We start from the raw sequence: 15,184 nt of genomic DNA, 5'->3' as shown, positions 1-15,184 counted from the left end.
CTGAACATGACACATGTTGTCTGGAGTGATGCTTGTTATGAACTCCCTCAATCTTGCAACTTTCATTCCATCAAAGAAAGAACCACAAGGGCAGTGCTGGCAAGTCCTGCAGCCAACATTAGATGCATTCTGTACCCTTGCACCACTATTATATTAGCTTCTTAGATTCTAAGAAAGCATTCTGCCAGGCTGTTGCTTGCCAGGATCCAAAAACTATTTCTTCTTTGAAATTGGGCACTATGGTTTCATACCTATTTGCATTTTCATTCTTTGGATTCATTGATGGGTGAGCTTTTTCTCCCCTCAAGGCACCTGCCACAGAATACCTCTAGGTCATCCTTATTCACAACATCTCTGTAACAGTGGGAGACAGGCTTCAAATCCATATTTTTCTTTTCTCCTAACATTCTAAACTCTTATTTGAATGCATATGAGACTCTGCTTGTAGCAGAAAAGTGCTTCTCTTGTCCAATATTTCAAACTAATTCATGTTCTTATTATAAAGAAATTCCAAAGGCCTAAGAAACACAGATGAAAACAATCACAGCAACAGCACTGCTTTGTGGCAATCTTCTGTCTGAACTGCTTTATGTAAAAGGTAAAGCATGGATTAAGATTTGCAGTTCCTGGAGACAACAGTACCTGTGGTCAGGACTAAAACAGCGACCACATTGTATGTACACTCGGGAAGCAAAGCAAAAATAAGAAGTGAGGTGGGGCTATAGAAAATCTAGGCCTCTTTGTGCTGACCCACCTCCTCCAGCAGAACTGTATTTCCTGAGAATTCCATAGCCTTTCTAAACAATGACACCAGATGGGAACCAAGTGCCCAATGTGAGATCCTCTGGGGTCTTTTCTCATTCACTATATAACAGTGTTTCTCTTTTTCCCTTCAGAAGTCTGTGTAAATAGTAATAGTCACGATTTCATATATCCCACATGGTGGTTTTTGTGTCTGTAACTGTTCATCTAGTTTACTTCTCATATTGTATCATCATCCAAAGAAATATTGTTCACAACAAGCATATTCCTGGTTGATGCCATTGACTTCATTTGACCCAGGACATGAAGCACAGTACATCTGTTCATCTTACTCCTAATCAAATGCCTTTGGGAATCGTGGCCAGAAGATGTACCCAGATGTCTGACTCTGAGCCACATGTCATATGTGAAATATGTGGAAAAAAAGAGATAGGCACAGGCAGCAAAAAGACAATTTATAAAAATATAAAGTTACCTTCTTAGGTTTTATGAAAACCAAAATGTTTATTGTGATATTTAATACTTTAACTTTGAGAATTTGAATAGATATAAAATAAATATTTTTCTCTATCAGGTTTCTCTTAAATGCCAGATATCTCCATTCAAGTGCTTGGATGTTATTCTTCCATGTAATATGATACATAAGGATTATTTACCTATATACACATAATGGAACTAAAGATTATTTAAATGAACTTTGCTCAGGAAATGATTAGGGGGAAACATTGTGTGTTAAACCAGTATATTATGCTCCTGAATTGCATTTTGATAAAAATAAACTCCAAGAGTTGTAATATTTATCTTAAACCAAAAATTTATTAATTAAAGAATTAATTACTTAGTGAAGAAACTTTCACAGAGAGCTTGAATTTTAAAATAACAAATGGCTGGGATTAGCTATTAATGTCCTCATTAACTATTCTATAATGATGTGGCTAAGACAGACTTTCACAATCTAGCTTTTATTCCTTTGAGGAAAAATATGTGAAATTTTGATAATGTGCAAAACACAGGATCAAATTTGATAATGCATTCCTGAAAGAGAGGACATGTTAACAAAAATTTAAAGTGATAATCAAATGATTATCATTTTAGAATTCTTTTCAGAGCACCTAAAACTTCTTTGTTTCTTAAACTATAAATAAAAGGGTTTAGCAGAGGAATCAAAACTGTGTAGAACAGTGAATACATTTTATCCTGGGTTTTACCTGGTCCAGACCCAGGACTCACATACATGAAGAGGAGAGTGCCATAGAACAAAGAGACAGAGAGCAGGTGGGCACTGCAGGTGAAGAAGGCTTTCTTTCTGCCCTTTTTAGACTTCATGTTCAGGACAGCAAATAGGACACGGGCATAAGAGATTACAATGGTCACAGAGGTGCTGATTTGTATGGAAGAAGCAATAATAAAAGTCACCAATGCATTAAGTGATGGATCAGTGCAAGAGAGTGTATAGAGTGGCAAGATTTCACAGTAGAAATGATCAATAATATTAGACCTACAGAATGTTAATCTGGATAATAGTCCTACAAGAATTGCAGGATTTAGAAAGCCAATTATATATGACATACTGATTAACACAGTGCAGAGTCTTTTGGACATCACAACTGCATAGTGCAGAGGATTGCATATGGCTACATAGCGGTCATAGGCCATCGCAACCAATAGAAAAACTTCTGTGGTTGCACTGAAACAAAAAAAGTAATATTGGGCAGAGCACTCACCGAGGGATATATTGTCATTCTTATTTGAAAATTTCATAAGCATTTTTGGAGTCACAGAGGATGAAGTGCAGGAATCAGTAAAGGCTAAATTTCCAAGGAAAAAGTACATAGGAGTGTGAAGATGGGGATCTTTCCAGATGAGAAAGATTAAGCCAAGGTTGCCCACCATGGTGATGGCATAGATGGAGAAGAACACTAGGAACAGGGGGACTTGCAGCTCTGGACGATCTGTTATTCCTCTGAGGACAAACTCAGTCAGCAGGGAACTGTTTCCTTCCATCACATCCACTCAGGACTCTCACTGCAAAGAAATGAGACAACGAAAACACGACCAAATGAAATAAGAATAGTATCATATGATATTCCACATTAGTAAATGCCAAATGCTGCTTTGTATATAAGAAGAAAGAGTATTCTTTGTGCTTTTGTATCTTTCCTGACATAGGAAGCATTTTCTAAGCAATTTTTCTGTATATATTTGTAACATGAAATTATCTGAAAGGTAACTAAGAAGGCCACAGACATTAATTTACCTGGCATTAAGCATATTGCCTTAAGTAGCTATAAATTAATTTTAATTTAATATATATTTATACTTTGCTTAATTTAAATACATTTACAATATAAAAAATTAATACAAAATTTAGATTGATGAAAATGAAAAATATATTTTGTACTAAAATATTTTAGCAACAAGATCAAGTTGAAAAGTCACATTGTATGAAATATTATTTTACATAATATTTTTATTCTCAACTATGCTAGGTTAGGAACAGGCTGCCGCTCTCCAGGTTGTTCTTCATCCTCTGATGTTTCTTTTTGTCTTCTCAGACGGCATCATTCTACTTTCTTTTCACAAAAACCTTTCAAATGTTCTTGTATGGGAGTAAAACAGTATTAGTTATTCTTGTACTTGTTAGAGTTACATTTGTGTCATATCTTAAGTAGCCATATTTCAAGATATGAACATGTCATGTAATAATAAGGTAACTTAAAATATTCAGTTTCTTCTATTCTTTTCATATATGCTACCTTATTATACATTTATTAAAGACAACCATAAATATTCAGTACAGTTTCTCATTTTTTTCAATAAAATATATGCAAATAAACATCATTTCTTTATGGGTTTACAGACATATGAAGAAAATTATGATTTTTGTTTGTGACAATAGGCCTGTAACTCTGTTAATCCATGATGTAACAAGTACTTTATTTTAAGATAAAACACATAGACACACATGTATGCACAACTTTTTTTTACTAATGATAGATCTAAGAAATATAATTTTTGCAAAAATGAAAAAGAATTTTTAAGTTGTCCAGTGAATATTGAATGCTTTAATATTTCATTTGTAAATAAATTTAAAGCAGTTTTAACAATGTGACTGTGTTTCCTGACACTGATATTTCCTCGAGAGAGATTGTGAGACCAAAGGTGCTGTGTAACATTGCAGAACACATCAATGTAGAGTCATGGCCAGTCCCTTCAATATCTGCATTGGCATAAGTAATAAATGTTACATCAATATAAAGAATCAAGTAAGTAGAACATGGAACTACCTACCTTATAATGACCACAGAAATAACATGCAAGGCAGAAATTTTCTCAAAGTCACGTGTACCCATGAGACTAATCAGTTAGGACAGTGATGCTAGATCCTAGAATTCAAGTTGGGACCGCTTTACAATGTTTCTGAAGTGCTAATACGCACAGTTCTGGGAAGTTCTGGGAATAAAGTTGTTTGTGTGTTTGCATCACTGTATTGTTGATCTAAAATTGGAGCTGATCACTAGAAATATCAGGCTTCAGGGTCTAAACATCCATTGAAAAGAATAGCCATGAAGCATTAAGACAAGTCCAAAACAATGGATTTCCTACCAACCTGAACTTTAATATTTTGAATCATAGTAGTCAAATGGAATTATCTAACACCTCCAGTCCAAAATATGTAATTTGAATAGACTATTTTTCTCCATTCATCTACATTATTTTCAAAGAAGTGGTAAAGGAGATCTTCTTAAAGAAATAGGCAAGAAATATTATTCTGGCAATGAAAATATGTAGACACTGAAATATTATTCAGAAATTTGCACAAGGGACATTGTGTTCCAAATAGACATATAATCTATTCTGTGAAATTTGTTCACCTTTCTATTTTCTGGAAATTTTGAAAGAGAAAATTTACATTGACTTTATTGGATGCTGAAACACAATACTATAAAAGCAGGTATGTTGTAAAATTTATTAAATATTCCACTGTCAAATATCAAAAAGCATAAGATAATCTTTGTTTTATTTTTTCCAAGAATTTAACATAAAAAATGCAGTTGCTATGGGGGATCCTTCCTTTCTTCATGTTCTCCAGATTCCAAAGAATCCAATGACCCGGTAAGGAAGAAGACATAGAGGCCATAAGAAGCCACATAATCCTGTGACTCCAGGAAACAGAATTTATCTTGACTATGGCAATTACAAAAGTAAAATCAGAAAGGGTAATTTTACATATAAAGAATCAAATCAGAACAGCTGGCCACATGGAATCTTATAAAGTCACATGACTGAGCACAAATCTTGGATATATAAAATCACAACTGTGTGTCAGTAGGGATTGAGAAAATTCAAAAAAGGTATTTCCTTTAGCTTTCTGGACTATTGTATTTCACATTTATTAGAAAATTTCCTTAAAAGATAGATCCACATGATAATTTTTATGCAAATATTCACACATTATAATAAACTTTTTTTCCAGTAAAGGGGTTGGACTATTAGAGATGAAAATAAAATTATTTTTCTCACCAAATTCTTATGAAAATAGCTACAAGCATAGATGCAATGAAGCATTTTTCTCCATGAAGATACTCAGGCCTCAGCAGCAAGAGTGTCAGTAACAATTGTTCTTCTCAAGTTAATTTTCTTTAAAAAAAAAAAAACAAACTCTAAAGGATATTTATTTATTTCTTATTATCTTCAATACTATTTTTAAATCAAATAGTAAAACTCCCTGAATGCTATGAAAAACTCCCTATAGAATAAAATCAATCTGTTGGGCATTGTTCATTACTCAGGTAATTATGACTAACAAACCTATTGTAGTTGGTCTTACATAGACTTGCTAGCTTTCTAAAACCCAAATGTTAAAGGTCAGTTATAAATAAATTTATTAGTTCCACTCACATTCTTTAGATATTTTAGAAGCTATTTACTATCTTACTAACTATTCAATTAATAATAATATTATGCTTACAAAAAATTTTTGTTTCCTAAGTATATACACTATATTTTAATATAGATATTACTTACCATTATGGCAATTTTCAAGTGTTCTCCTAGAATTTGCATATTAAAACCAAATTTACTATTTAAGATTCAATAAATATGAAATACATTGCTTCACATCCTTCTTCAAATAAGAATAAATTTTATTTAAACATGACATTTTTCACTATGAATGCATAACTCAAATATAAAATCAACAAATTTAAAGTGGCTTCCTGAAATCAATTATCAGAAAGACGTTTAAAGCAATGAAAATACATAAGACATAAAGGGAATCCAAATAGACTAGGATCCCAAAAAGCCAGTACATGCAGTAGAATCAAATCCCAGTGCCATTATCATTGACTTCTCAGTCAGCCATCATTGTCAGTCACATTCAGAGAGTCCAGTTTGATCACATGCTCGTTCAGTCCCAACCCAGCTGTCCTTGGTGCTGTCCATTAGATCAGTCACACTGTCTCAGTGGGTGGACGAACCCCTCACGGTCCTGACTTGCTTGCTCATCTTCTCCCTCCTTCTGCTCTTCAACTAGACCTTGGGAGCTCAGTCCAGTTCTCCAATGTGGGTCTCTGTCTCTGTCTCTATCCATCGCCGAAAGAAAGTTCTATGGTGATATTCAAGATATTCATCAGTGTGGCTATGGGACAAGGCCAGTTCAGGTACCCTCTCCTCTACTGCCCAAGGACCCAGCTGGGGACATCTCCTCGGACACCTGGGAACCCATCTAGAGCCAAGTCTCTTGCCAAACCTAAAATGTCTCCCTTAATTAAGATATCTTCTTCCCTACTCCCATATCCACCCTTCCTCCATCTCAACCATCCCACTCTCCCAAGCTCTCCCTAATCCTCCCTTTTTCCCTTATCTCTTCCCTTCTCCCCTACCTTCTATCCCAACCCAGGACCTTGGAGGTGGAGGGCTCTGGAGGGGAGAGGGATGTGAAGGGGGGGAAGAACTTCGACTTCACACAGGGCAGGGTACCCTGCCCTCTCTTAGGACTGGATGAGTAGGGGGAGGGAAATTGGAGGAGGAGAGAATGTGGAAATTTTGAATGGTATTATAAAGCAAAAACATTATATATTATAAAGCAAAAAATAAAATAAAATGTTTGAATAAAAAAACAGAACTGTGGAAATGGTCATACAATTCTGTAAGTTTATTAAAACTGTTGACCTGAACATTAACAAAGGGTATTTGTAATATCTAAATTAGACCTTGATGAAATAATAATGGTGATTATGATGATGATTATAATTAAAAATAATATAATAAAACACACATTTGAAATTTCAACCAAAAAACACATAAAGAGAAATAAATTTCTTCAAACACACTGATTACTGGTGAATGCTGTTAACATTTTCATGCATTCATCTCTCTCCTACCCATCCATTTGTTTCCACTTGTATATATGGTATTCATATAGACTGTCAAAATTAAAATGATGTGAATATTTTTAGATTTTCTTTAAAAATAAGTGACATATTTTCTAATATCCTAACTTGAAAATTTACAGGTGTTGTCGGGGTTTCTGTCCTGCCCAGTTCCTGCAATCATTAAATCCCAAAGAAATCACACAGTGGTCTATATTAATCATAAACTGATTGGCCCATTAACTCTGGCTTCTTATTAACTCTTATAACTTATATTAATCCATTGTTTTTATCGATGTTAGCCACATCCTCTGTACCTTTTTTCAGTGAGGCAGTCACATCTTCCTTCTTCTGTGTCTGGGCAGGACTGCAGAAGAATTGGGCTTCCTCCTCACAGAATTCTCCTGTTCTCATTGACCTGTTTCTACTTCCTGTCTGGTTGTTCCACCTATACGTCCTGCCTGGCTACTGACCAATCAACACTTATTTAAAATATAATTGACAGAATATAGACCACTATCCTACACAATATGGGCATATTTTTCCTCATAATAGAAGCTTTACGAACGCATTCCCATACCTAAACCTCAGGGAACATTGTAGGAGAAAGGCAGATATTTTGTAGGAGCTGGAGTATCAGAACATTTGCTGTGAGGTAAGTCACCTAGGAATATCAGAAGAAGCATCCAAAAACTCTCACCAACATTGCTGGAAAATTTGGGTTGAGTAAGAATAACACCAAAGAAAATGCAAAACAAGATCCACAGAAGCCCATGAGACTTCAGTCCTATTTAAAGAAATATAGCATATTGGGGAGAGCTGAGAGCAGGACATGTGGTCTTCCTCAGGTAAAGGCACACAGACTGGTTGTCTACTGCAATGATCAGCTTGAAAAAGTACATAAAATAAACATTATATGTACCTGGTCATTCTTTGGACTGACTGTTCCTGAATAATGACATGGAGACTTCTTATAGTTATAAAGGCAAGGCCTTAGCTTAGGCTTGCTTCCAAATAGCTCTTAAAAAATGAACTTGTTTAACAAAAGATGCTGGTATAATTGGATATCAACATGAAGAAAGAAGAATGAAACTAGATCCTTATCTATTACCATGCACAAAACTCCAGTTCAAATGGATCAAAGACCACAACATAAGCCAGCCACACTGAACCTCACAGAAGAGAAAGTAGGAAGTACAATTGAGTGCATTGGCACAGGAGACCACTTCCTAAATATAACCCCAGTAGCACAGAAACTGAGAGAAACAATTAATAAATGAAGCCTCCTGAAACTGAAAAGCTTTTGTAACCCACAGGGCACAGTCAACAAGACAAAACAACAGCCTACAGAATATCTTCACTAAGTCATATCAGACAAAGGTCTGATCTCAAAATATACAAAGAATTCAAGAAATTGGTCATCAAAAGAACAAATAATCATATAAAAATTGGAGTACAGACCTAAATAGAGAACTCTAAGCAGAGGAATCTAAAATGGCTTAAAAAGACTTAAAGAAAAGTTCAACATCTTTAGTCATCAGAGAAATGCAAATAAAAACATCTCTGAGATTCTATCTTACACCTGTAAGAATGGCCAAGATCAAAACACTGATGACAGCTTATGTTGGAGAGGTTGTGTTGTAAAGGAAACACTCCTGCATTGCTGGTGGGAATACAAACTGGTACAGCCCCTTTGGATGTCAGTGTGATGATTTCTCAGAAAATTAGGAAAAAACCTATAATTGTCAAGCTTGTAGTCATATTAGATTTTCTAGATATATAGAGATATACTTCAGTTGCATAGGTATTTTTCAGATCTTTCAGAGACCTTCAGAATATGACATTAAAATGTTTAAAACATTTAGAACTTTTCAAGACAGTGAGACACAGCTGCTCCTGGCAGCACCAATCTACTTCAAGAGGAAGATGGGCATTGAAGAGGGTCGTTATGGACTATGTTAGATGAACTGGATAGGCAGGATCCACAGAGAAATTACTGCTGAACTTGCCTAAAGGTGAAACAGTCCTCTGTGGTTCCTGCTGCATAAAAGACTCTACTAGACATTCTGCAGGTCAGAGAAGAAAGTGACTGTCAAACTGCCAATATAGACAGAATTATCTTTAAAATTGTATGCTTCATGGAAAAGTTTGCAAGATACAATGGGCCTGTAGGCTAAAGATGGATGCCCCAATGGTACAGAAGAACTTTGGGTGATTGTCTAGGTAAGGAGATGTCTCTATCAATTCTAGAGTTTTGGAAGCTGCTTACAATGCACTTCCTGTTTACTTAGGTAATATTATATCCTTCTGGAGTCTTTGATGAACTTGAAGAATCTAAAATTATAGTTACAGTTTTCCTTATCTAGGATAAAAGATAAAGTAGATATAAATATTGTAATTGTAATTCTTATTTGATACCCATTTTGTTACATGTAATTTTACTATGTTAAAGTTAAAGCCTTCCTTTTTGTTTAAACAGAAAAGGGGAAATGGTGTGGGAGGTCTTTCTGTCTATGTATTGTTTTTATAGTTAAATGATTAAAGAACTGCTTTGAGCCTTTGGCAGGGGAGAAAAGCACTAGGTAAGGAAAACTAAAAAAAATGCTGGAAGAAAGAAGGGTAGAGTCAGAGAGACACCGTGGAGCTGCCGCCAGAGATAGACATGATGAAACTTTGCTGGTAGGCCACAACCTTGTGATGATATACAGATTAATATAAATGAGTTAAATTAAGATGTAAGAGTTAGCCAATAAGAAGCTAGAGTGAATGGGCCAAGCAGTGTTTTAATTAATATAATTTTGTGTGGTTATTTTGGTTCTGGCCACCCAGGACGAACAAGCAGCATCCTCCTACATTAATGTTTGTTGTACATATTCATAAATAATACTGCCTGTTTCTTTTGCAAAACTCCTCTTTTGGGGAGTAAAATATGAGATATGTGCTATTCATTGGAAATTTAATTTAACTCTATACAAAACAACTTTCACTCCACCCTTAAGTTGACATGAAGAAAAAGAACAGTCATTTATGGAGTAAATGGAGGGAAAATACCAGTCAGGCTACTCTGTCGTTAGGAGATTATTCTCATGTTTTAATGATAATCATAACATTTCTTAGCTGAATGCCTCAGACAGTAACATTAAGTTTCACATGTTTCCATCCTTACTCAATACCACTTTGAGATCTGATCAGCTAATACTATGGTATCTCCAGTGTTTACAAATTACCATTTACAAGGTTACATCTGAGTCATTAATTTTCAAGAGTCACTCTCTTCCATGAAAGTACCTAAGTTACATTCCTTTTGTATAACAGAGTACCCTAAAGCATACAATTCGAAGAGAAAGCACAGATTTGGGTTCATAGTCCCATAATGATACAGTCCTTTACGGCAGGAATGTCAATGCGATAGTAATTTGAAACAGCTGGCACATTGCTCCTGGAATATGGAAACAGAGCAACAACAGAGTAGGACCAGGCTAGAAAGCCTCTAAAGCCTGTTTGCCAGTGAACAACTTCTTCTAGTATAGTCTGCACATCCTAAAAGTTCCATGACCTTTCCAAATAACAACAACTGGACCAAACATTCAAACCAAGGACCCCAGGGTGAATATTTCCCATTCAAATGAAAGAATCCCAGCCATGGTTGCAGTTACTAATGGTGCCCATTTCTTGCATAAAATCTCAGTACAACTTTTAAAGCCTCATTGTCTTAATCAGTCCCAGTCAGACAAAAGTCAAAAGTTTAAAAGTAGATTCCCTAAATAATGGCAGATACAAGGTCTCCTCTAAATCGTGATACTGCCCCAGTAAATAAAATTTGCTAAGTTTTCTACTTCTATCACTCAGTGACACAGAGCAATCATTTCCATTCCAACTAAAACAAAATAAACATACAGGACACCCTGAACCAAAGTAAGAACAGTATTCAGGAGGACTAACATCAAATGCCTCAGCTCCGTGTCCAGCCGATGACATGAAAAGGAATCATCTCAGCAACAAAGGGCTTAAAGGCCTCATCTCTGGAACTTCACTGCCTGTGTCATTACCATCACCGTGCTGTGCCAGCTTGAACCGATGTGTGCAGCTGTCCTCAGCAGATCTCCCATGGTTCTTGCACCTCCTACTCAGCAGTATCTCTGCTGCTTTGCCTTCATAACTTCCCACAAAGTGCTCTCAGAACCTCCTTGCATGGATTCTGACCCTGATACATGTTGTCTGGACAGAGATGCTTGCTTTCAACTCCCTCAATCTTGCAACTTTCATTCCATCAAAGATAGTACCACAAGGGCAGTGTTGGTAAGTCCAGCAGCCAGCATTAGATGCATTTTGCACCCTTGCACCACAATTATATCAGCTTCTTAGATTCTGAGGAAGCATCTTGCTAGGCAGGTGCTTACCAGGATCAAAAAAAAACACACTATTTCTTCTTTGAGATTAGGCTCTCTCGTTTCATACCTATTTGCATTTTCACTAATTGGATTCATTGATGGGTGGGCATCTTCAAAAGTTATATAACCTTCCCAAACAGTGACACCAGATGAAAACTAAATGCCCAATGTGAGAGCCTCTGGGGCCTTTTCACATTCGTTATATAACAGTGTTTCTGTTTTATCCTTCAAAAGTGTCTGTGTAATGCTATGGTAATGATTTTATATATTCTGTGTTGTGGTGCTTAAAACTGACACTGTTCAATTTGTTTTCCTTTTTCTTATATTATTTCAGCACCCAGAAGAATTATAAAAAGTCCTGGCAAGAATTGCTCCTAATGATAGTCATTTGGAGATTTTATTCAGTTGATGCAAACAGATGTCTGATGTAGAGTCAAAGAAACACGTGAAATCAAAAGATAAACAAAGCAATCAAAAAGACAGACAAATTGGAAGAATTTAAAATTGTCTTATGTGCTCCATTAAAAAAAATGCTAATTTTCATTTTTAATACTTTGAGAACATTAAGTGAATGTAATATGAATATTTATCTATTTTAGATTACTCTTAAACTCAAGAAATACCCAAGTTTAGTTTTGGGGTATTATTCCTTATCACAAATTACATAAATAATATTTCCTTATGTACTGGTAATATATAATTACAGATAACTAAATGATTTGAATGTACATTCTTCAAGAATCATTTAAAAGTGGAAAATATGTTTTAAGCAAATCATTTGCAAAGCCTATGTGTGCTATCAGTTTAAAAAATGACTTTAAAATATTTAATATAAAATTTATCAGTTTTTATTGACAACTTTTATTGACAAGGTTTGTCAATCTAATGAAGAAATTAATGTAGTAGCTTTGACAGTGAGTATGACTTTCAAAATCACAAATAACGGGGATTAATTTTTAAAGTCCTTCTTACTTCTTTTACAATCATATTACTAAGACAGCCACTAACAGTCTATATTTTATATTTTATGTCATAATGTGTAATATTTTAATTATATGTAAAACAAAGATCAAATATTATGGTACATTGCAAAGGAGAGGAAAAAGTAGTACAGCCAACTTTTAAATTTTTGATTATCATTTTACAACTTTTTTCAGAGCACCTAAAACTTCCTTGTTTCTTAAGCTATAAATAAAGGGGTTTAGCAGAGGAATCACAACTGTGTAGAACAGTGAATACAATTTATCCTGGGTTTTACTTGGTCCAGACCCATGACTCACATACATAAAGAGGAGCGAGCCATAGAACAAAGAGACAGAGAGCAGGTGGGCACTGCAGGTGAAGAAGGCTTTCTTTCTGCCCTTCTTAGACTTCATGTTCAGGACAGCAAATAAGACACGGACATAAGAGACTAAAATGGTCACAGAGGTGCTAATTAGTATGGAAGAAGAACAAATAAAAACGATCAATGTATTAAGTGATGGATCAGTGCAAGAGAGTGTATACAGTGGCAGGATTTCACAGTAGAAATGGTCAATTATGTTGGACTTACAGAAAGACAATCTAAATAATAACCCTACATTAAGGTCACAGGTTACAAAACCAATTATGTATGACATACTGATTAACACAGTGCAGAGTCTTTTGGACATCTCAACAGCATAGTGCAGAGGGTTGCATATGGCTACATAACGGTCATAGGCCATTGCTACCAGGAGAAAAAATTCGGTACTTGCACTGATACAAAAAGAGTAATACTGGGCAAAACACTCACCCATGGATATCATGACATTTTTATACAAAAATGTCATAAGCATTTTTGGAGTCACTGTGGTTGAAATACAGCCATCAACAAATGCTAAATGTCCAAGGAAAATGTACATAGGAGTGTGAAGATGGAGATCCTTCCAGATGAGAAAGATTAAGTCAAGATTGCCCACCATGGTGGTGAAAGAGATAAAGAAAAACACCAGAAACAGGGAGACTTGCAGCTCTGGACGATATGTTAGTCCTCTGAGAATAAACTCGGTCAGCAGGGCCCTGTTTCTTTCCATCACACCCAATCAGGCTGCTCACTGCAATGAGAGATGAAACAAAGAAAATATGACAAAGACTCAATAAGAATAGGATGATATATAGTCCACATTGTACATGGTAAAGCCTCTTTAATAAACAAGAAAATGGTGTACTGTGTCTGCTTTTCAAGCCTTCCTGAAATTTAAATAATTTCCTGAACAGTATTGATCTGCAAGCATGCAATTATCAGAAAAGGCCATAGACATGAATTTCCTTGGCATTATGCACAATGCCCTAAATCATTGTAAAGTATGTATCATTTAATGTATATTTAGGTTATCTTTAATTTAAATACATTTGTAATATATAAATTTTATACAATAATTAGAATGATAAAAATTCAAAATATACTTTATGCTAAAATATTTTAAGGGCTGAAGCAATGGCTCAGTCGTTAAAGGCTAGATTCACAACCAAAATATAAAATTCTTTAAAAACAAGCTCAAATTGAAAGTCTCATTGTATAAAGTCTTGCTTTACATAATGACATTCTCATTGCTACAATGGATTCTGTACATGGTGACACTCTCCAGTTTTCTCTTTCTCTTCTGATGCTTCCTTTCCCCTTTCAAATGGTATCATTATACTCTCTTCTCATATATATCATTCAAGTATAGGATGAGAATGAGTTGTGCTTTTGGTAGTAGCTATATTTGTGTAGCTATTATTCTAAGACATAAATGATCAAGTAATAAGTTGGTAATTTAAAAAATTTCAGCCCTATAATGCTTTTCATATATGCTATCTGACTTTATATTTATAAGAAGAAACACAGACACTAAATACAAATTTTCATGGGTTTTTTCTGGCAAAATACATGTAAAGGAGCTTTTATTTATTTCCTCATGGGATAAAAGACATCAAAATTAAAATATTGTTATTTTTAGATTGCCAAAAAACTGTTACTCATATCTTAATCCACAATGTTAAAATCACTTTATTTTAAATTAAACATATATACACCCAAGTCCAAATAACTTGTTTGCATATTGATGATAGAACTCATAAATGAAATATAAACATGTCTGTATTGAAATTTGTCCCATTAATTAAGAAAGTATTTTAATATTTCAGATCTCTATAATTTTAAAGAAATTTTTAACAATGTTGCAGTGTTTCCTGACACTTTAATTTCATTGAGAGAGACTGTGAAACTAAAACTGCTGCTTAACATCACAGAACACATCGCCAAAAATGGATGGCAAATATCTCCAATATCTACATTCAGCATAAATAATAAAAACTATGTTTTATATAAAGAAGAATCAATTAGGTAAAAGATGAAATTACCTGATTTACAATGACCACAGAAATAACACGCAAGGCAGAAAAGTTCACAAAGTCACATGTACCCATGAGTCTAATCAGTCAGGACAGTGGTGTCAGATCCTAGGATAGAGCAGGGTGAGCATTCAAGTTGGTACCATATTGCTATGTTTCAGTAAAGATAATATTCACAGTCTGGGCACAAGGTGGTTGGTATGTTTGCATCACTGCATTCTTGATGTGAAATTGGAGATTATCACTAGAAATATCAGATTTTAGGGTCTAAACATCCAATGAATAGAATAGCCATGGAGT

General features: G+C 34.8%; 2 protein-coding genes across 2 annotated transcripts; both read right to left on the bottom strand.

Annotated features, from left to right (window-relative positions):
* Positions 1 to 1,848: 1,848 nt before the first annotated feature.
* LOC148122930 (olfactory receptor 5AC1-like) lies at positions 1,849 to 2,769 on the bottom strand. The gene has a single exon (XM_087897109.1). The coding sequence runs from the start codon at positions 2,764 to 2,766 to the stop codon at positions 1,849 to 1,851; it is 918 nt and encodes a 305-aa protein (XP_087753235.1). The 5' UTR covers positions 2,767 to 2,769.
* A 9,894-nt stretch (positions 2,770 to 12,663) lies between these two features.
* Positions 12,664 to 13,584, bottom strand: LOC125392863 (olfactory receptor 5AC1-like). The gene has a single exon (XM_048422845.3). It carries the CDS (start codon positions 13,579 to 13,581, stop codon positions 12,664 to 12,666), a length of 918 nt encoding a protein of 305 aa, XP_048278802.3. The 5' UTR covers positions 13,582 to 13,584.
* Between the last annotated feature and the right edge of the window lie 1,600 nt (positions 13,585 to 15,184).

This window comes from Myodes glareolus, chromosome 2 (genome assembly GCF_982192425.1).
Source record: "Myodes glareolus chromosome 2, mMyoGla1.1, whole genome shotgun sequence".
Classification (NCBI taxonomy): domain Eukaryota; kingdom Metazoa; phylum Chordata; class Mammalia; order Rodentia; family Cricetidae; genus Myodes; species Myodes glareolus.
Note: the sequence above shows the minus strand (reverse complement) of the source record. Positions and strands in the feature narration are given on the sequence as shown.